At 43.7% G+C, this 22,246-nt stretch overlaps 2 protein-coding genes across 2 annotated transcripts in view; both read left to right on the top strand.

The window, feature by feature from the left end:
* Window positions 1-22,246, top strand: part of LOC310987961 (uncharacterized protein) — a gene marked incomplete at its 3' end in the record, with an annotated part of 132,801 nt that overhangs the window by 99,621 nt on the left and 10,934 nt on the right. The window contains exon 18 of the mRNA XM_083974430.1: window positions 6,527-6,700. Within this exon, the coding sequence (XP_083830556.1) occupies window positions 6,527-6,700 (174 nt within the window). The remainder of the gene's footprint in view (window positions 1-6,526; window positions 6,701-22,246) is intronic.
* The window catches only part of LOC310987237 (uncharacterized protein), a gene marked incomplete at its 3' end in the record, with an annotated part of 54,448 nt that overhangs the window by 25,112 nt on the left and 7,090 nt on the right, over window positions 1-22,246 (top strand). Inside the window, exons 2-3 of the mRNA XM_083973427.1 lie at window positions 21,530-21,631; window positions 21,740-21,859. Of these exons, the coding sequence (XP_083829553.1) occupies window positions 21,549-21,631; window positions 21,740-21,859 (203 nt within the window). The 5' untranslated portion in view covers window positions 21,530-21,548. The remainder of the gene's footprint in view (window positions 1-21,529; window positions 21,632-21,739; window positions 21,860-22,246) is intronic.

The raw sequence follows: 22,246 nt of genomic DNA, 5'->3' as shown, positions 1-22,246 counted from the left end.
GGCTCGGTTTGGTTGTGTTTCCATTACAACTGAGTATCACTAGTGCCGCCGTGACGTCATTTACACGGCGCCGAGCAACGCTCTAAACTCTGTAAATATATAACTTTAGCAACATTTGAAACATTTTCAGGCGAGAAAGTAGTCGTTATGATCCCCAACGTGTTGAAAATCTGACTAAATACCAGCTGTTTACAATTTTGTTTCAACGAAGTCGGCGTCACTAAAGCTAGCCGTAGTGAGCAACGCACTTCCGGTTATTTTCACAAAATAAAATACCCGTTGCCTTTTATCATAAGGAAAGCCATTACGATAGAATTGGTGCTTTTACTTTGTAAACAGGAAGTGAACCTACCCTCGCTGTAGCTAGCTTTAAACCGCCGTTTTGACTGCTCTCGTCCCGTTAACGGCATTTAACCGTTCAATATGCCTTACCGGAGAGTCTGGCCAGCTCTGAGATCGGCCTGGTTCATTGTAAAACATTTATTTATTGATGTAAATGTGGTGTTTCCTGTGCGTACAGACCCCAAGGCAGTGCTGCTCTTCTTTCTAAACACAAACAAACTGCTGCTACAGCCACACACAGTTTAACCAGCCGGTGGTAAAAGCCATCGGGTAAGTTAATTAGCGGCCGTTTTCTCCTCCGAAAAACATCGGGGCAAACTTCTAAACAGCCGTCGTTTGGATAAATTAACCGCACATGGGGATCTAAACAGTTACTTTCTCGCATGAAAAAATATTAAAACTTAATAAAGTCACGTAATAACAGAGCCAGTCTCAATATTAGAAATTCTCTGGTAATAACAGGCTTCAGCAGGAACATTTCTGTTGTCGGTCGTCGGCTTCCAGTGACGACACTCATCGGCCAATCAGTGGAAGGCAGTCGGCTGACGTCACGTTTTAGTAACGCTTCGGCTCGCTTGGAACCAGGGCTGAGGTGATACCAAAAGTGTACCTGGTTGCAGGTACTGCGTGCTAGTGGAAACACGCAAATAGCGTGCCGAGCCGAGCCGAAGCGCGCTAGTGGAAATGCGCCATAAGTGTCAGAGAGAGAGTAGGTTAAAACTTGCTAACTGTTAGCCACCGTAGCTCAGGCGTTGGTCTCCCGTCAGATAAAAGCTGCTGTTGTTCTTCAGATGAAAGCTCATTAAGGTGTTCACCTCTCCAGTGGAGCATCACTGCAGTTGAATTAGCTGCTAAACTGCTGGACGCTAAAATGCCAGGGGACACGTCTGTGTGTTGACCATTCACCAAGGCAACGTGAACAGAAGTGCAGCTCAGACATGGTGCAGTTAAGTTAAGAGGCAGCGTAGCGTTGTGCCTTTTCACCTCCATGTGAACTCTCTGTGGGAACTTACTGCACATGTGCAAACAGCCACATACACACCGTACTGACAGAAGAGGCAGAGCAGCTCTGGGCCTTTGCTCTGTAACGCCAGGTTCACACCGGACGCGGAAGCGCCGTGAAGCGGAGCAGCCGCGGAAATCGCGCGCGAGCCGCGTCCCTCCAGTTCACACCAGACGCTGATTTCTCCGCGGCGGTCGCAAGCGCCTCTGCTCCTCAGCTGTTGTTTACTCACATTCAGAGCTGTTTTTTTTACATGATGGATAAGTAAATAACCTCATATAATTATAACACCGTGTGCTGTGGGTCAAACAACTCCCTGTACTTCACTTCCAAGATTAATTTCACGTCATCCTTCACTTGACAACAACTCGTCTCTGCCTCTCTTTCTGGCTCTTTCCCTGTTGTTTGTGTGTTTTGACCCATCCCCCTTGCAGCCAGCCCACTCCGTGTTTACCTTTCGTGTACGTGTGTGTTTTCATCTCTCTCCCTCTCTGTTGAGAGTCTGACAAATATAAATAAGATCGCATTTGTCAATCACTGTATTTTATTTTGAAAAGTGTTTTATTTTGAAAATTGACCGAATTCTCTCGTTGTTTCATGTGTGACTTCCTGCCAAGGGTTTGCGCACAAAATAGAAGAGACGCCGAAACGATAACTGCATGGCGCGAGCGATCGCGGCGCTTTGCGGCGCGTCGCGTCTGGTCTGAACTACACAACCTGTTAATTTGGGCGCCGAAGGGAAGCGGTCTCCGTTCCGCGGCTATTCGCGGCGCTTCGGCGTCCAGTGTGAACCCGGCGTAATACTACACATGGCTGAGTGGTTTGTGCAGCTGCTGCCTGGACAGAAGCTAGCTCTGTTTACTGGCTTTTATTAGACCATGAAAATCACCACATTCGGACACATTGAACTTGTAGTAAAGTTATCTGAAAGTCCAAAAGAATCCAACTTTAGATGAAGTGAATAAATCAAAGCCCTGACTGCACCTCACTGGTTTTTAGTCCAGTCTCTGTTTCTCTTCATGTTTCACCGGGCGCATGTCGTCTGTCCGACTACCCATTTCTCCAACCATACATTTCTTTATTTTTGCATCCATTAGTCCGACCTCCCATTTCTCCGACTTAAGTAGCCCTAACCCTTAACCTCACCCTAAACCTAACCTTAACACTGTAGAATGAGTAGTCGGAGAAATGAGCTGTCGGACTTTTGGGCAGTCGGACTGATGTATGCTCCCCTGTTTCACCTCCACTACAGAAACACATGTGATGTATCAGACAATAACTGATCTATAATCAATAGCTGCTGGCTCCACCTCTTTCCTGAGGCTCTGTGATGTTTATAGTGAAACATTCAAAGCCAACATCCCATAATAAGCAGATTTCAGGTTTTTCTGTCTTTGAGCTTCATTCAACATGTGTTTCTACACGTTAGTTGTCATGGTAACAGAGTTCAGCCTCACATGTTTGTTGTCTTGAGCATGGTCAGTAAATCTCTGATCAATGTGGCTGCACAACATGAGTTTGTCTGGATGGAGCCACAGGTGGAGCTGACAGGTGAAGAGGCGGAGTCACTGCGTCTGTGTTGAAGCAGCAGCAGCTTCTCATGAATATTAATGAGCTGTTTTCTCTCTATGTGACTGTTTAACCTGCTTCCTGTTGCTTCAGATGTTGGACTTTGATGCGCTGCCCGGACACTATTGTATTCCTAGGAATTCTTCTTCTTTAGGGTCCGGGTAGCGCAGCTGCCAGGACACTATTGTATTCCTAGGAATTCTTCTTCTTCTTCTTCTTCTTCTTCTTCTTCTTCTTCTTCTTCTTCTTCTTCTTCTTCTTCTTCTTCTTCTTTAGGGTCCGGGCAGCGCAGCTGACAGGACACTATTGTATTCCTAGGAATTCTTCTTCTTCTTCTTTCTTTCTTTCTTTCTTTCTTTCTTCTTCCAAGGAAGTCATACTTCCCATGGGCGAAAACTCACCAAACTTTGCACAAAGGTTCAGTCCCATGCCAGATTCACTCAACTCCAAGGACATGTGCCCCCCCCTCCTAGGGGGGGCACAATAAGCGTTTAAATTTAAAAACTTTAAAAATTCCTACCAAACCAACGGTAGATGCTACAGTGTTGAAACTTCACCACAATGTCGCCTCAATACTGCTGAAACTTTTGTCCACTTAAACTTATTACAAATTATGAAGTCCATCACTCTGTTTTTTTCAATAACTGTAAAACTTTTAAAATGTATCTCCTCCCACAATTTTTGCTCAATTGACACCAAACTTGCTACAGAGCATCTCCAGACCGTCCTTCACAAAACTTGTTTCTCGGATTTTTGATTAAGCAAAAATTGAGCCTACAGTGCATGAAAACGTTTGACTGTAAACGGTACTGTAAACATATACCATCAAATTCTTGATAAATACATTTTCAATCTTCCTGAAAAAAAATGACAATATTCTGGAGTCATGGTTGATGAAGTTTGGCAAATATCAGAATTTTAACTCAAAAACTGAATTTTTGAGAACATTTTGAATTCTACTCTCATGGGAACAACTGCAGTCAATGTGAGAGTGGAATTTATAAACATCAGATTTTCTCTTATGAAGCAAAACACTTATCATTAAAAACAAATCACTAACATTTCCATGCTGTCAAGATGCAATTTATGTATTATCAGATTTTTGTTTAGATGACTGAATTATTGACATTTTGACCATTTCATCACAACAGCTGCCCGGGCACTGACTCACCTGAGTGGATAAATGAAGCTACACAGCAGGTCTCACTACCAGCCAATTAGCTCACCGAGTTAGGAGCTGGTTCTTGGTGTCAGAGATTGTGAGTTCGAGACCCAGCAAGGGTGATGATGATGATGATGACAGATCAAAATGTCACATGTCCTTAAGCTGTTTTGCTGTCTAAACGCAATTCATGTATTAACAGATTTTTGTTTAGATGACTGAATTATTGACATTTTGACCATTTCATCACAACAGCTGCCCGGGCACTGACTCACCTGAGTGGATAAATGAAGCTACACAGCAGGTCTCATTACCAGCCAATTAGCTCAGTGAGTTAGGAGCTGGTTCTTGGTGTCAGAGATTGTGAGTTAGAGACCCAGCAAGGGTGATGATGATGATGATGACGGATCAAAATGTCACATGTCCTTAAGCTGTTTTGCTGTCTAAACGCAATTTATGTATTAACAGATTTTTGTTTAGATAATAGAATTTCTGACTTTCTGAAATCTGCCTTGACAACAGCTGCCTGGGCACTGACTCCCTGAGTGGATAAATGAAGCTACACAGCAGGTCTCACCACCAGCCAATTAGCTCAGCGAGTTAGGAGCTGGTTCTTGGTGTCAGAGGTTGTGAGTTCGAGACCCAGCAAGGGTGATGGTGATGATGACAGATCAAAATGTCAGTTGATCTCAATATGAAACACAAGACAATTGTCCTAATGGTGGCATCACAGCAAGCCTCTAAATAAAAAAAATAAAAAAAAATAGCTTGGACTGGACCATGCGCGAAGGCTCCTAACATCTTAGACTCATAGTAGATGTTTGACAAATACATATCATTATTTTACCTCAAAAACTGATTTTTCTTTTTACTGTGGTTTCAAATCTGCCTACACGACAGTGAATGGTTTACTCAATTTGTGAAGCCACTGTTGACCTGCCACTTGTCAATTAGCTCAGTGCGATAGACAATGGTCTTAGGTTCCCGAGGTTGTGGGTTCAATCCTCAACTGATGCAAATTGAACATTATAAGGTCAACTGTCTTGTCTTCCTATTCTCCTGTTTGTTGCTCAGAATTGCCTAAATTTGCCCAAAAGTAGCCCGGACCCGACCCATCGCTGCGCAGCAGCTATAATTCTTTCTTACTACCAGCCAATTAGCTCAGCGAGATAAGAGCTGGTTCTTGGTGTCAGAGATTGTGAGTTTGAGACCCAGCAAGGGTGATGATGATGATGATGACAGATCAAAATGTCAAATGTCCTCAAGCTGTCTAGATGCAATTTATGTATTTTTTGTTTAGATAACAGAATTTCTGACTTTTTTACCATTTTTGAAATCTCCGTTCACAACAGCTGCCCGGACACTGACTCCCTGAGTCTATTTGAGAAGACACACACCATGTCACACTTCCAGATAATTAGCTCACTGAGTTAAGCGCTGGTTTGTGGTGTGAGGGGATGTGGGTTCAAGACCCAACAAGGGTGATGATGATAATGACACATCAAAATGCCAGATGTCCTCATGGTGACAGCAAGCCTCTAAATTAAAAAAACAAAACAAATAGCTTGGACTGGACCATGGGCTAAAGCTCACTACATTTTGCACAAAGGTCCAGTGTCATCTTCTTCTTTCTACTTCCAAGGAAATCATACTTCCCATGGGTGAAAACTCACCAAACCTTACAGAAATGTCCAACCCCATGCCAGATCCCATGTATTATCAGATTATTGTTTAGATGACTGAATTTCTGACATTTTGACCATTTCATCACAACAGCTGCCCGGGCACTGACTCCCTGAGTGGATAAATGAAGCGACACAGCAGGTCTCACTACCAGCCAATTAGCTCAGCGAGTTAGGAGCTGGTTCTTGGTGTCAGAGATTGTGAGTTTGAGACCCAGCAAGGGTGATGATGATGACAGAGCAAAATGTCAGATGTCCTCAACACAAAACACAAGACAATTGTCCTAATGGTGGCATCACAGCAAGCCTCTAAATTTAAAAATCCCAATAGCTTGGACTGTATCATGTGCGAAGGCTCCTAACATCTTAGAGTCAAAACTGATTTTTCTTTTTACTGTGGTTTCAAATCTGCCTGCACGACAGTGAATGGCTTACTCAATTTGTGAAGCCACTGTTGAACTGCCACTTGTCAATTAGCTCAGTGTGATAGACAACGGTCTTTGGTTCCCGAGGTTGTCGGTTCAATCCTCAACTGATGCAAATTGGACATTATAAGGTCAACTGTCTTGTCTTCCTATTCTCCTGTTTGTTGCTCAGAATTGCCTATATTTGCTCAAAAGTAGCCCGGACCCGACCCATCGCTGCGCAGCAGCTATAATCTAAACTTGTTCTTTCTGAAGCTTCTTCAGCTCTGAACAGATGATGAGACACTGAACGCTGTCAACAAGGAGCTTTGTCCTCAACTCACTGCTTTTATTCTTTATTCAGATTGTGGGGCTGCAGTTTGTCAAAGATCAGCTGTTCTTCTCTGGTCTCAGCTCTGAAGTCCAACCCCTCCCACCTGAGAGAACTGGACCTGAGCCATAACTACCTGCAGGATTCAGGAATGAAGGATCTGAGTGGTTTTCTGGAGAGTCCAGACTGTAGACTGGAGACTCTGAGGTCAGTTCACTGACTGTTACTGTTGTAGATCTTAGATCTTTGATCCACAACTGAACCTGATTGATCTTCACTCAGAAGTTGATTCATTGACTTTGATGTCATGAATGAAGGACATTTGAAATAGTTGTTGTCTCATGTTTCCACTTGTTCTTCTCTCACACTGACAATGACTCTTCACTTTCAGCTCATTTCACTCAGTCTGATCAATAATCAATGATCTGATCACTTCAGCCGTGTGTGTGTGTGTGTGTGTGTGTGTGTGTGTGTGTGTGTGTGTGTGTGTGTGTGTGTGTGTGTGTGTGTGTGTGTGTGTGTGTGTGTGTGTGTGTGTGTGTGTGTGATTCTTAATAATATAGTATGTACATTCACACATTTCAATGTCTTCTCCCTAAACGTTGTGGTGGCAAAAAATGTTGTTCCTTCACCAAAATATTAAAAAAGGATGAGTGGACACGTCAGCTGTCTTTCTTGAGTTTTAATAAAAGGCATTCATGAATGGAGTCACACACAAACAACCGAACAGGAGTACAGTCAGTGAGTGAGTGAGCTGAAAAAGTTTAGAGACACGCTATCTTATAGTAAAACAAAGCTTTGAACAGACAAAATATATGGCGCCATGCCTGGCTTTACCCCCTGATAGTGAGAGTGGTAAATCCACAGGCACTGTGTCAAAGCGATCCTTCAGGTCCTGACCTCGGGCCTGCTAAGTGTGGATATTGCTTCCCCTGATAAGGCCACATAAATTGTCAGCACAGGAATGTTCACTTGAATAACATGTTTGTGCCCCAGTCTTAAAGCACACACCTGAATAACATGCTATACCAAAATTTCCCATTACATTCCACCCTTTTTAGCATTTTTATGCTAAACCAAACAAGAAACAGGAAATTTTGTACTGAACTACCCCATGACCTTTGGTGCCCTGCCCCGCACCAGCCAAACGCCAGCACCCCCAGTCTCCAACTCGGGAGTTTACAGACCCCAGGCAGAGGACCCCAGGTCACAGGCACAGACGAGCCAAAACCCCTCCCCTCACTTGACAAGAGGAGGGTAAAAGACTCATCCGTCTAGCTGCTCTTAACTTAAGATAAAAGGGGAAAAACCTCGAATATGATGAGGAAAAAATCCCATAATCAATACTAAACTAAACTACTTCAAATAATATGCAGAAGACCCAGAATAACACAAAACAAATCAAATCAAACTGTGAGACTAAAAAACGTAAGGAAAAAGATTACAATCATAACACGGTGTAAGCTGATAAATCAAACATCTCCAAAAACCATGACCGTTGTTCAACTATAAGTAGAAATCACTAACATTGATTACACGAGTGTAATTAGACTAATAATAAAAGAAAGCAAAATGTAACAGTTCTTTTCACATGTCCTGGCACACACTTCTCCATGAGTTAACCCTTCGTGACAAGGCTAATGCTTGATTCCCTCTCATACATCAACAGGACATGACAGCTCCAATACAGTTCAGAACAACACGCATAAAAACATAAGTTGCACATCAGTGAGGAATGATTAAGGCAAAATACAAAGTTAAAGCAACTCATCGTCCTCCCCAGAAGGGGGGAAACCCACTCGTCATTCCAGTCCATCACTGATTTCACCAATGGTACGAATAACCAAAAACATGAAACAATCAGAGATATCAAAACTGTGTTTGTGAAATTCAGACTTTCAGTAATCACCGTCATGTCCAGCAGTAGAAACAAAATCACAAGCAATGATAAAATACTACTGTTAAAGATAAGCAAAAACATCAAACTCACACATATAGCAATGCATGAAAACCAAACATGGTGCTTTGTGATTATCTTAAACTGAAAACATAAAAAAACAACTTTATTGGTTACATCACTCAATGTGAAAAATTATCAACACTGAATATGGAAACTTAAAGGAGCTCATCCCGCAACTCTGTAGTTCTTGTGAGAGTGAGAGTGATCCTAAAGTCAATGTTTATGAGAATTGAAACCTGCGACCATATCAGGTCACATCTGAAGATGTCCAAGTTGTCGTCCCACATTACCTGTCGCCACCACAGGTTGTCCACGTGCTGATGTACCCAGAGACTGCTCTCTGGGTGTAACACGATCCCGAGTGAACAAACTGCGCTTCTCTGAGTAGTAGGATTTGTGGTCCTTTGGGAAAAGTGGAGTTGTTTTCAAAACAACTGTGGAAACATTCCAGGAACAAACCTTCAGCCCCTCGTAACTCACAACAGTTGCGTTGAATCCTCAGCCGTTCCTCTGTCGGGTTGTGAACTACGAGTGCAGGGCCATGTCATTCTGGGTAAAAGCAATCATTGCCCCCAGAATTTTAGGAAGAGGTGTTCAACGGCACAGAGTTACCTTTGTCATGTGACAGGGCAGCGCAAGCACGGCAGCTTGCGTTGGTCAGCACCCTTGCAGCTCTCATCACTGCCCTGCATCCGACGTTGTCCTCCAGCTCGATGTTGTGTTACTCACGGTAACAGCAGATGTCTTCACCAGAATGCAAAGCGTGTGGTGTAGATTTGTGGCCTGGGTGAGGTGAATCTGTCATGACGTTGTTGCTCGTCCTGCGGTTGTAGATCTCCTTCAGTAACAGCACCGACAGCCACGCGGTGATGGAGATAACCAGCAGGAAACTGGTCGCCACCCTTAGGCTGCACCCGAGCTGCTTACAGGGATGTCATGGTCGTTCACCACGATGTATAGCCTGCGGTCACACAGCTCTGTGTCTGCTGGCCCTGTAGGGCAACCTCCACCTGTTGGTAAAATTTATACGAAAAAACAAACAACAGGAAAAAAAACAAACAGACAACAACGAGAATGCACAATACCACATCATTCATCCACACACTGGCCAGTGATTTCATACATACTTCAATCATTCATCCTTCCCCCTTTTTGACACATGGTTCAACCCATGTGTCAACTTCACACACTGTGGAGAAAACATAAACAAGGGAAACAGCAGAGACTGCTGTTCTCTGGTTTTCCACACGGCCCTCTCTTGCCAGAGAGGCTCATATCAACAAGTTGGCTATCTCAGCGGTAGCCACAACTGTGGGGATGGAACGGGGGTGTTAGAGAAAAACAACGGACACATACTTCGTGAGCCAAAAGTAGCCTTGAAGCTGCGACTGCAGCTGCATCTGTCCTGGTATCACCTAGAGAGAAAATGTCAATGTTGTTTACGTGAACTTTCGCACAGCAATTTGTTATGTCGGTACCAGCAGTTCAACCAAAAAGAAATATCAATTAATGCTGATCATTTAGGTTTTCCTGTTGAAGTCGTCTCCATTCACCCAAATATGTCCAACATCCTGAAAATTAACACTCTTCAAAAAAAAAAAAAAAATACTGAGTAGAGTATCCTTTAACTCTGGCCTGTGGGAGAAAAACATACATTATGATGGCCACATGGTCATGTGGCTTTCCGTCCTCAGCTGTTGGAAGGAGAGTAACAGGGTTAAAACAGTACATGACAGAAGTCAGAATCCCTCCTTCTCGTCAACAGTCCTGGTCAAAGGTCATGAGCAGTCAGTCAGTCCAAGTACTGGAGGTGCTTTGTAAAACTACTTTAAAGTCACTACAACACTTTGTCAGCCTCCACAGTCGTCAGTGTCAAACCTAAGTGACAGGGTCTGAGCTTTAGGCCTTGTCCATAAGCAATTGCTGCGAATGGTGCCTAAATTACTGCACAACGAGCGACCCATTGTCTGCTAGCTTCTCATGGCCAAAAATTATATCACTTTAATGAATTTACAGAATTGAAATTTATTTATTTTTTTTTATGAGGGGGATCCTCCCTCTGTTAAGATCATGTGACCCAAGATGTGACCTCTGTGGCAACAAACTACATGTTGGACAGGCTGGCCTAGTGCCCCTGTTTACCCAGATGGGTCAAAAGAGCCAGAGCAGCTTTAACGCATCTCTCTCTGGTCTCACTTGCAATCAAGATACCATCACCATTCTGCAACAAAGCACGTTTCTCTGGCAACACCAGAGGCTCCAGGCTGTCCCCCAGAGTAAAGCAATAAATCGTTGAAGATTTACACCAACCCTGACACAACCGAGCAAAACGCATACACCTTCCCACCAAACCAAAAAGCAAAACCAAAATTGACTGTCAAACTTACATGAAAGCGTTTAAAAAGATCAACAACAAAAAACCCATTTCACTATTTGTTGGAATTCTAAACAAAATCGTGTACGGATTCTGTACCATCGGCGCCCTGGCCTGCACAGCAACATTTACAGCCTGCAGGTCTTGCACAAATCTCCACTCCGCAGGCTCGCCCTCAGGTCGAATCTTATGCACCAGAAAAAATGGGGGTTCTCACTGGAGAACCAGCACATGGCACAATCACACCAGCTTTCAACAAAGCATCATACACAGGCCTAATGCCTTCACCTGCTTCATGTCTGAGAGGATACTGGTTACAACAGGGACAAAACAGTGTGATTTAGGCTAATCGTCATAACAACAGGCTTATAATTGTTTTTAATCAGAAACGTCATGCTTACTTTTAGCCCAGAGATGACTGAGAATATCTTTTAATTCCGAGATCTCTTCAACAGATTTAAACAGTTTCTTGTCTATGTGAAAATTGGGATAGTCAAAGAAAAATATGATCTCATCCTCAACTTCAACATCATTATTCAACAATTTGCAATTTGCCCTCAGGACTTCTTTAAAGTGCACCTGAGGATCAGCTGTAGCCTTCTAGTTTGAGGAAGCATTTAGCTTCTCTACCCAATTTTCCAAGTTTGTACATGCAGGATTCACCAATGAGATGTGTGGTTCAGATTGTTGGGGCAATACATTTAACATTACCTCAAAATAACCTATTTGCATTCAAACAATCCCCGCCTAGCATTATTTAATCAGTGATACTCCTACTGTCATAATAGGAGTGTATGTGTGTACTGCAGCGCAGGCATGTGACGTCAATGTGTGTGTGTGCTCGGAGCTGCAGCACAACAGAGCAGGGGGAGAGTACTTTCCCCCAGCATGATTTGTGTGTCGGGGTGGTGGAAAAGCATTGATAGTTTTCTACCCTTATCTCACTCAACCCCGTCTAGTGTACAAATCAAAGATAAACCTAACAAACAAATAAATCATTTTTCATCAATTTAAAACTGGACTTCTGTCATGAGCAATGAATGTTTGAAATGTTTCCCAAATTAGGATCAAATGCATTTTAGTGGAGCTAAAAACCTTTAAAAAAATCAAAGAAAAATTTCCCACCCACACCAACTTTCTACTAAGACGTGTCGCTGAATTTAAGCTATTTCTCACGAAATGCACAGCCTGCTCAGTTTCAGTGTTAGTGTTTGGGTGTGCAACATGTGTCTGTGTATCAGTGTTTGTGTCAGTGTAGGTGTTCTCACGTGTTTCCAATGCGCTCCCAGCTGCCGGCCCAGTGTCTCCACCAGACTCGTCCCGGCTCCCACCTCCACCATATAGTCTGTCCCAATTCACTCTCTCTCTCCTCTCATTGGGGCAGTACCGTGCCCAGTGTCCTATCTTGCCACACCGAAAGCATCGGCCCCCCCTTTCGTTGCCGCGACCTGCTGCTCCGCGTCCGCAGCCGGCATGGCCCCGGCCTCGGTTCTGAGACCTGCGTCGCGGGTGGAGTTGGCGGTCGCGGCCACAGCTGCCCCCTCCGTCACCACTGTCCATGTTCTTTATCAGTTCTGCAGTCAAGACTGCTTCAATGGCATAAGCCTTGACTTCGTCCAGGCTTACACAGTATACCAGTGGCGACTGTGCACAGACAGCATGTTTACCAGCCACTGTCCATGGCATGGACACGGGCTGCTCACATTGTTCTTTTTCCCCGGGCTTGGGGAGCGCCAGGCAGGGTGGGAGCTGCTGCTGCTGCTGATGATGATGATGAGGAGAAACATCCTGAAGTGACGATGAAGGTGGGGGTGGAGGTGGATGGCACGGTGCAGTCGAGTCCAGGTCTGGATCCAGCTTCAGACACTGGGGCACGGTCCTGTTGGAGCCCTGCCTACACTCTGCTTCACACATCCACATGTCAAAAGCTTTCCAATTTATCCTCATTCCCTTCTTGCTTTTATTATTCCGACGCAGCAGTCTCGCATTTAAAGCCTTTAACTCTTCAACGCTCAGGCTGCCCATTTTTGGAAATTTAAATTCTCTGACCCACAGATCTAATTGGGCTATGGCTTCCTCTCCATAGTTATCTGTCATGTACTTTATATTTGGGGCTTCGTAATCTGGTCCCTCGGATAGATTACATCCAGAGGGTTTGCTTTGTTTCGTTCCCATGATTGTATTCTCTCAGACGTTTGCAAGTTTAATTTTCACAAAAGAAAAAACAGTAGGCCACTCAGATTTAGATTATCTTACTTACTCACCGTTCAAATTTGAATCTTTAAAATATTTAAGCATAATAAATTTAGATTTAATTTCAGAATAACCGCAATTTAGATTATTTTCTGTTTTAAAGAAAAGAGAAGAAGAGTAGCACTGCTAAATTTTAATTTTAAATTTACTCTTTAACTTTAACCGGATTCCGACTTTAATTATTTTCTCAAAATTAAATTGTAGTTCTCCAGACAGTCAAAATTGTTTCTTCTCCTTACTCCGCCTGTCTTAGTGTTGTAGCCCCTAAGTGCCTCAGACTCCCGGGTCTGGCTTACTGCAGGTTCCCAGAACCTGAAGCCCCAAGTCCTCGACTTGAGGGAAGTCTACCGCTCCCTGACACTTGGCCTCCCCCGAATAGGAAGCCGAGTTGTCCGGCACGTCTGCCGCCACTACTGCGAACTCAGTAGGTAGAGACGGGACTTTGGCCCTTTCTTTTCTCAAAACTCACCAGAAAAAGACAGCGAGGTGTTTTCTGTAGCCACCGAGTTCGTTGGACCCCGACCGGTGAGGGGACTCTCAGTCCTCTGGACGTCAGGCCCTCTTCTCAACCTTCCTTGACGGGGGAGTCCGAGGTGTGCACTTTAATCACCTTCGGTCCAGAAACGAAAAATCCGCTCACAGATGGGGTCCCTTCGTGGTCGCCAAATTGTGGTGGCAAAAAATGTTGTTCCTTCACCAAAATATTAAAAAAGGATGAGTGGACACGTCAGCTGTCTTTCTTGAGTTTTAATAAAAGGCATTCATGAATGGAGTCACACACAAACAACCGAACAGGAGTACAGTCAGTGAGTGAGTGAGCTGAAAAAGTTTAGAGACACGCTATCTTATAGTAAAACAAAGCTTTGAACAGACAAAATATATGGCGCCATGCCTGGCTTTACCCCCTGATAGTGAGAGTGGTAAATCCACAGGCACTGTGTCAAAGCGATCCTTCAGGTCCTGACCTCGGGCCTGCTAAGTGTGGATATTGCTTCCCCTGATAAGGCCACATAAATTGTCAGCACAGGAATGTTCACTTGAATAACATGTTTGTGCCCCAGTCTTAAAGCACACACCTGAATAACATGCTATACCAAAATTTCCCATTACAACGTCCTCCCATACAAAGTCCTTCTACTCATTTACACACTGATCATTGATCAGGACACATCTGATCAATCACCAATCATTTCATCTTCTTCTTTTATTCTCTATTCAGATTGGAGGGCTGCGGTTTGTCAGACATCAGGTGTTCTTCTCTGGTCTCAGCTCTGAAGTCCAACCCCTCCCACCTGAGAGAACTGTACCTGAGCAACAATGACCTGAGCTCTTCAGCTCTGCAGCAGCTTCATGATATTTAACCAGGCAAGCAAATTAAGAACAAAATTCTTATTTTCAAGTGCAGCCTGAGGGGGAAGGGAGTGCTAAAAGTGAAACAAGGTTAATAAATTACACAGAAAAATTCTCTACAAAACAGTACATACAGTATATCAATATAATCAATAAAATACAATATAATACAATGTAATTAATCAATGGGGCATGACGAGAAGCCTGTTAGCATGTGCAGGTGTCGACTGTGGTATGTAGTAAATTTTGTTTGAAGACAGAGAGAGACGTGAGGACAGAGAGTTTAAGGGTGTTTTGTGAAGAGTCCAGACTTTCGACTGGAGACTCTGTATTGAGTCTGATCTGTATCTGTTTCCACAGCTGATGAGACTGTGGGAGTGAAATAAAGTGTAAAGTGCAGCAGGTGAACCTGTCAGGATGTGACATCACACATGACATCACAGACTCAGAAAACGCTTCAGCAGCTTCAATGTGTCAATCATCAGTGATCCAGTCACAGGTAAAGGTGTTGAGTCAAACAGGAACAATGAGCTTCACCTGTCACTCAAGTACAGGAAGTACTTTTACTCCAGTAACTCCAAACTAAGTACTTTTACTGTAGAGTTCAAGTATTTACTCGAGAAGTACTTTAACTCTGATACTGTATCTACAGGAAGTATTTTATTGTTTTACTGTAAATACATATAGTATTTTTACTGTTTTACTGTAAGTACAGGGAGTACTTTTACTGTCCTACTGTAACTAAAGAAAGTATTTCTACTGCAGTGTATCATATGAAACATTTTTATTCAGGATTCCTACTCAAGTATGGAAAAGTATGGGATTAGATTTGATACATTTCTAGGTCTGGAAAAATATGTAAAATGGAAACTATTGTATGGAAAAATATTTATGCTTCCAAGAATGTTTCCACTGCTCTATTTTCTAAAACATAAAATTATGAATATCCAAAAAAGACATGGATCGATCTTGTTTTTCAAAGTGTTTGACAGCAGCTTAAAGGTTATGTATGATGTTAATATGCTAATCAAAGAAAGAAAATGAAATTCATCAGTCACAGTTTGTGGTTATCGATCATGTTTGGAGTGTAGCTACTTACTGTAACAGAATAACATCATAAACTGAAGTTCAATAAAAATGTTTAGCTCTTTTTATCATTTTTATTTGCAAGACTTTGTCAGTGTGACATTAACATCTTTGAACATACAGCAGGTTTATTTATTTATTTCTTCATGAACTCAGTTTGTGTTACTGTGGTTCCTCTGGATGAAAAACTCCTCTCACACTGATCGGCCTCAGCTCTCCTGTGCTCCATCTAGTGGTCGACAGCCTGTACTGCAGCTCCAGTTTTTCTGGAACCTGTGTAAGGAAAACTAAGCACATACTTGTGATTCCCTTTAGTCTGAAGGTTGATTTTCAGATTTTACTTATCTGTAAAAATCTCCTTGTCCCTCCATTCCATTATATCTCTTTGGAGTTTCTGTGTTTTGTCCTTTTATTCTGTGCTGCTCAATTTCATCTACAGTGTTTGTTTTGTTGTGTAGCAAATAGTTTTGAAGCACTTTGTAAATCTATCTTCATAAGAACTATACAAACAAAGTTTATACTATTACTTCAATCAACAACAGCAAAAATGTTGGTAATAATAACAACAATCATCTTTATTCTCCACAAATGTAGAAATCGTCCTTTGGCTTCACAGTCTACAACAAAACATTAGCAACAGATAAATATTGTGTTTGGTATAAGAGACTTTGTGCTACAGATCTGCAGCAAACAGAAGTCAACTTAAAAAAGATAAATTCTTCTGCTTCACAACAACAAATCAAAGTTAATTAAAAGTTCATCTCTGATTTGTTGGCGATTGTCCTGTCCCTTTGCAGTAACAAGTACTTTTACTGTGGTATACTGTAAATAAAGGATACCTTGAACCTCACAGACTGCAAATACTATACGTGTGCATACATACACCCAATTACTTGGTTATGCATGTTTATCACACCAATAGGGGAGCACCGACTGCAATTTTCTGGCAGATCACCGAATTTTAAAAAGCCTGACCTGCCGATTCCGATTTTTGCAGATAGCGATTAAAAAAAAAAGTCAACAGTAGTCTGCCACCACCTAAAAATATTAATTTAATAATAATTAATTTAATTTATTAATTAATTAAAATTATCCATTTCTTCACCCACGTTTAATTTTACTGTAAATTAACTGTATAATCCCCCTATTCTTCTGCTCTTTGTGCTCTATAGGGATGTAATGATAACACAATCTCACTGTATGAATCAATCAATTTTTTATAAACATTTTTAATGCCTTTGAGAATCAAATGTAATGCCTTTTAATGCCATTTAAGGCCTTAATTTTATCAAAATATATATTTAATGACTTTTAATGCTTTTAAATGACCTGCAGAAACCCTGAGTAGAAGTAGGAGGGAAGAGGCAGTTATTACCCGACTGAGGATACAGGATTAAATAAAACATTGCACATGATAGGGAAGCATCCGACGGGAAGTTGTGAGTTTTGTGGGGAAGTAGAATGTGTAGAACATGTGTTAATTTGGTGTCCAGCATATGAGGAGAAGAGGAAGAGAATGAAAGAGGCTGTGAAGCAAGCAAAGATATGCTTCTCCTTAGAGAGCATCCTTAGTGAGACATCAAGTATGTATGGAAAGGTCTTGTTATTTTTAAAAGAGACAGGGCTGGAACAAAGGATTTAAGTGTCTTGGGAGCAGGGCGGAGATATTTTGGTGACGGACCACTGGCTCGGCACCGACACATGTGAGCAACCATGGCTTCACCCGGCGGCGGCACCAGGGAATCGAACCTGATCGGTGTGTGTGACGGGGAGCTGGACCCGAAGAGATACTGCTCCTCTTTCCTCACCAACAAAGTGAGGGGGGGGGGGGGGGGGCAGCCGGACTAGTTACCGGGCCTCACGCCGCCCTCCTGTGTCCGTGGCAGGTCCTCAGGTATAGGGACGTCACGATTACCTGTTGTCACAATTAATCATGGTATTGATTAACGATTCCTAAATACCGTCACTTTCCAACAAAAATTATGTCTGAACCGTATCGGCAGATGCGCCAAAATAAAAGTAAATGCACAGAAACTGGTCCATTTACTTCACGTTATACTGAATTGGTAGGAATTTAAATGTTAGGACACTGTGGACCACAAGACCTTAGTGGCTCGGTTACACCACCTAGTGGGTATTCATGGTGCTGCTCTGGAGTGGCTAGAATCATATCTGGCTGACAGAAGCATGAGTGTCAGCCTTGGGAATGTGTAATATGTAATGTGTAAAACATGTAATAGTTCATTTCTCTCTTTTTTTCACTTTCACCACATCAAATCTTTTTAACAACTTCAGAACTTAACATGGATATAAAGACTTTTATTTTATTCTGTCCTGTCGGTGTCGGCGAGGGAGGAGAGGGAACATCTACAGTCTGAAGATCAGGACAGAGAACTAAACCTGAACCAGAAAGAACCAGAACTAGAAACACACACTCTTGTATTGCTGTCTTCGTGAGGCCAAAAAAATGTTCTCACTTCCCAAAAATGTCGTCACTCTGGTGAAAAACTCTCTCCGGTCCTCACAACGTAGTAAGAACAAGAACACACACACACACACACACACATGAAGCCTCGGTCTGATCCGACGTCAGGAGACGAGCAGCGTCAGATCACCTGACTCACCTGAACGTGACGTGAGTCGTCCTCACCGTCACCAACGTGCACTGAAACAGACGGAGGAGAAGATCCACTTCACTGGAGTCTGAGAAAAACCGGTTTCCTTGAACGCAGCCTGAAGAGTCATGAGTTATTAAACCAGGAGACAAACTCATTCACAAAACCTGACGAAGCTTCAGACATGTGAACACAACGACACCTGGTGGTCGATCAGAGTTACAGCAGCTTTTTACACATCACTGACTTCACTGTGTCAATCTGGTCTCAGAGTTATTAGATCTAGATAATTAATGTTTAATGGTTATTAGTGTCGTTTACATGTGACGCTGTTAATGAGCTACAAACGATGGGACGTGATTGGACAATAAAACATCATCAAAATACAACTTCACTACAGTAAAGGAAGGAGAGAGAAGAGAGGAAGAGGTAGAGGAGAGAGAGAGGAGGAGGAGAGAAAGAGGGAGAGAGAGACTTAGAGAAGGAGGAGGAGGAAGAGGAGGAGGTTGAGGAAAAGAGGAGGAGGAAGAAGAAGAGGAGGAGGAAGGGGAGGAGGGAGGAGGAGTTGTAGGAGGAGGAGGAGGTGGAAGAGGAAGATTAGGACGAGGAGAAGGAGGAGGCGGAAGATGAGGAGGAGTTGGAGGAGGAGGAGGTGCAGGAGGAAGAGCAGGTGTAGGGAGAGAGAGACTTAGAGGGGCAGGAGGAGGAAGAGGAGGAGGTTGAGGAGAAGAGGAGAAGGAAGAGGAGGAAGAAGAGGAGGAGGAGGAGGTGACGGAAGAGGAAGAGGAGGACGAGGAAGGGGGAGGAGAAAGGAGGAGGGGGTGGAGGAGGAGAAAGGAGGAAGAAGAGAGAGGAGGAGGAGGAGGAAGTGGAGGTAGAGAAGGTGGAGGAGAAGATGAGGAGGAGGTGGACACAAACACACTCTTGTAACGCTCTTTCAAATAAATGTCGTCACTCTGGTGAAAAACTCTCTCCGGTCCTCACAACGTAGTAAGAACAAGAACACACACACACACACACACACACATGAAGCCTCGGTCTGATCCGACGTCAGGAGACGAGCAGCGTCAGATCACCTGACTCACCTGAACGTGACGTGAGTCGTCCTCACCGTCACCAACGTGCACTGAAACAGACGGAGGAGAAGATCCACTTCACTGGAGTCTGAGAAAAACCGGTTTCCTTGAACGCAGCCTGAAGAGTCACGAGTTATTAAACCAGGACACAAACTCATTCACAAAACCTGACGAAGCTTCAGACATGTGAACACAGCGACACCTGGTGGTGGATCAGAGTTACAGCAGCTTTTTACACATCACTGACTTCACTGTGTCAATCTGGTCTCAGAGTTATTAGATCTAGATCATTAATGTTTAATGGTTATTAGTGTCGTTTACATGTGACGCTGTTAATGAGCTACAAACGATGGGACGTGATTGGACAATAAAACATCATCAAAACACAACTTCACTACAGTAAAGGAAGGAGAGAGAAGAGAGGAAGAGGGAGAGGAGAGAGAGAGGAGGGCGGAGAAAGAGAGTGTAGAGAGAGGGAGGGGAAGAGGAGAGAGAGGAGGAGAAGGACGAGGAAGAAGAGAGGGAGGAGGAAGAGGAATAGGTGGAGGGGGAGGAAGAGGAAGAGGAGGAGACAGAGGAGGAGGAAGAGAAGGAGGAGGAGAAAGTGGAATAGGAGGAGGGGAGGAAGAGGAGGAGGAGGTGGAGGTGGAAGAGGAGAAGGCAGAATAGGAAGAGGAGAAGAAGGAGTAGGAAGAGGAGCAAGAAGAGGAGGAGGTGGAAGAGGAGGAGGAGAATGAGGAAGAGGAGGAGACGGAGGAGGAAGAGGAGGAGGAGGTTGAGGAAAAGAGGAGAAGGAAGAGGAGGAAGAAGAGGAGGAGGAGAAGGTGACGGAGGAGGAAGAGGAGGACGAGGAAGGGGGAGGAGGAGAAAGAGAAGGAGGAGGAGGAGGACGAGGAAGGGGGAGGAGGAGAAAGAGAAGGAGGAGGAGGAAGAGGAGGAGAAAGAAGAGGAGGAGGAGGAGGAAGAGGGGGAAGAGGAGGAGGAGAAGGAGGAGGAAGAGGGGGAGGAAGAAGAGGAGGAGGAGGAGGAGGAACAGGAGGAGGAGGAAGAGGAAGAGGAGGAGGAGGAGAATGAGGAAGAGGAGAATGAGGAGGAGGAACAGGATGAAGATGAGGAGGAGGAGGAGGAAGAGGAGGAGTCCAAACGTGTAGAACTAAAAGCATGAATCTCTAAATCTCTCAGAGACAGATCAGAGTCTTTTTTCTTGGATCGAAGCCTCAGACGATAAAAACTGGTTTTGACGACAGAGTTGATGTGTTGGTCCAGTTATAAATCTCTGTCCAGCTTCACTCCACCATGAGAAACTGTGGTTTAACATGAGGCAGAAGGAGGTCCAGGTCCTTGAGAGGGGCATCAGGAGGAGGTCCAGGTCCTTGAGAGGGGCATCAGAAGGAGGTCCAGGTCCTTGAGAGGGGCATCAGAAGGAGGTCCAGGTCCTTGAGAGGGGCATCAGAAGGAGGTCCGGGTCCTTGAGAGGGGCATCAGAAGGAGGTCCAGGTCCTTGAGAGGGGCATCAGAAGGAGGTCCGGGTCCTTGAGAGGTTTGGTTACAATGTAACAGGCTGAGACGTCGAGCTTCAGGCAGAGTCCAGATCTTCTTCCTCTGCTGCTCCTCCAACTTCCTCCTCCTCCCACTCTTCATCCTCCTCCCTCCTCCTCCTCCCTCCTCCTCCACCTCCTCCTCCCCCAACTTCCCCCAACTCCTCCCTCCTATTCCTCCTCCTCCTACTTCCTCCTCCTACTTCCTCCTCCTGCTCCTTGTGTGATTTCCTGTAAATGCAGAGAAGGAAGTGAAACTAATATTCCACCATTTTAGAGTGAACGGAGCAGAAGGAGAGAAACTGAAGTCTGAGACGAGTGAGTGTCAACACAACATTATTATGATTATTATGATTATGATTATTATTATTATTATTATTATTATTATTATTATTATTGTTGTTGTTGTTGTTGTAGTTGTTGTTGTGTCAGAGTGTGAGAGTCAGTTTGTCTGTGTGGACTGTGGAGGGAAGAAGAGTCAGACGTAGTCCGTACATACGTCAGCACATTGTCTCAGATTCACCTCCACACAACTTCTTCAAACTCACAACAAACATCAAAAGTGAAAGGTCACGGTGACTGGATGAACATGGATTTAATGTCAAAGTACTATGAGTGGTGGAGGTCAACGACTGGATCAAACAAGGAAGTGATTATAGTTTGTCCTCGGTGGATTTGGGTGTGTCTTGATTCTGTGTGTGTGTGTGTGTGTGTGTGTGTGTGTGTGTGTGTGTGTGTGTGTGTGTGTGTGTGTGTGTGTGTGTGTTACTGGTCTCCCTCTCAGACTGACTGAAGTCCTGAAGATGAGTGTTAATGTGGAGGAACAGGAGGACAGATCAAAGTCTCTGGAGAGTGACCGGTCCAAACATGAACCTCCAGACTCACAGTAAGAGACCAGATAGAAACCTGAAGTGTGTGTGACGTCACAGAAGAGGAAATGTGTGTGTGTCCACTGATCAATGTGATGTGAATAAAAACATGTTTGTGTTTGCAGAGGTCAGAACCACAGACTGAGAGCAGAGTCTCCAGGATCCATCTGTCTGTCCATGAGGAGTGACTGGTCCATGAGAGATCTTCCAAACTTCAGTCCTGGACCTGGACCTCCAGAGTCACAGTAAGAAACCAGATACAGACCTGTGTGCAGGACTGGGAGAGTTACTTTAAAAATGTAATCAGTAACTTACTTTAAGTATCACACAATTAAAGTAATCGACCAGATTACTTTTAGTTACTTTTGGATTACTTTAATACAAAATATGCAAATTAAGAATATCACACAACCAGCACACATTAATCCACTTCGATTAGATCACTCAAGATAGGAAGTCAAACTCACTGTGCATCCGGTAAATTTCAAAATAAAACACAATGGACAAACTCCCGTGACAAACAACCATGAGTCATCGGTCAGTCAGAGTCCTGAAACTGACAGGACGTCATGAAGGAAATAAAAGATAATAGTGGAGGAGGAAAACTGCAACATTTTTTTAAAAAGTAATCC

The sequence above is a fragment of the Trachurus trachurus genome (assembly GCF_905171665.1).
Source record: "Trachurus trachurus genome assembly, chromosome: 6".
In the NCBI taxonomy this organism is placed as follows: Eukaryota; Metazoa; Chordata; class Actinopteri; order Carangiformes; family Carangidae; genus Trachurus; species Trachurus trachurus.
The sequence above is the reverse complement of the archived record's forward strand: the minus strand, read 5'-3'. Positions and strand labels throughout refer to the sequence as shown.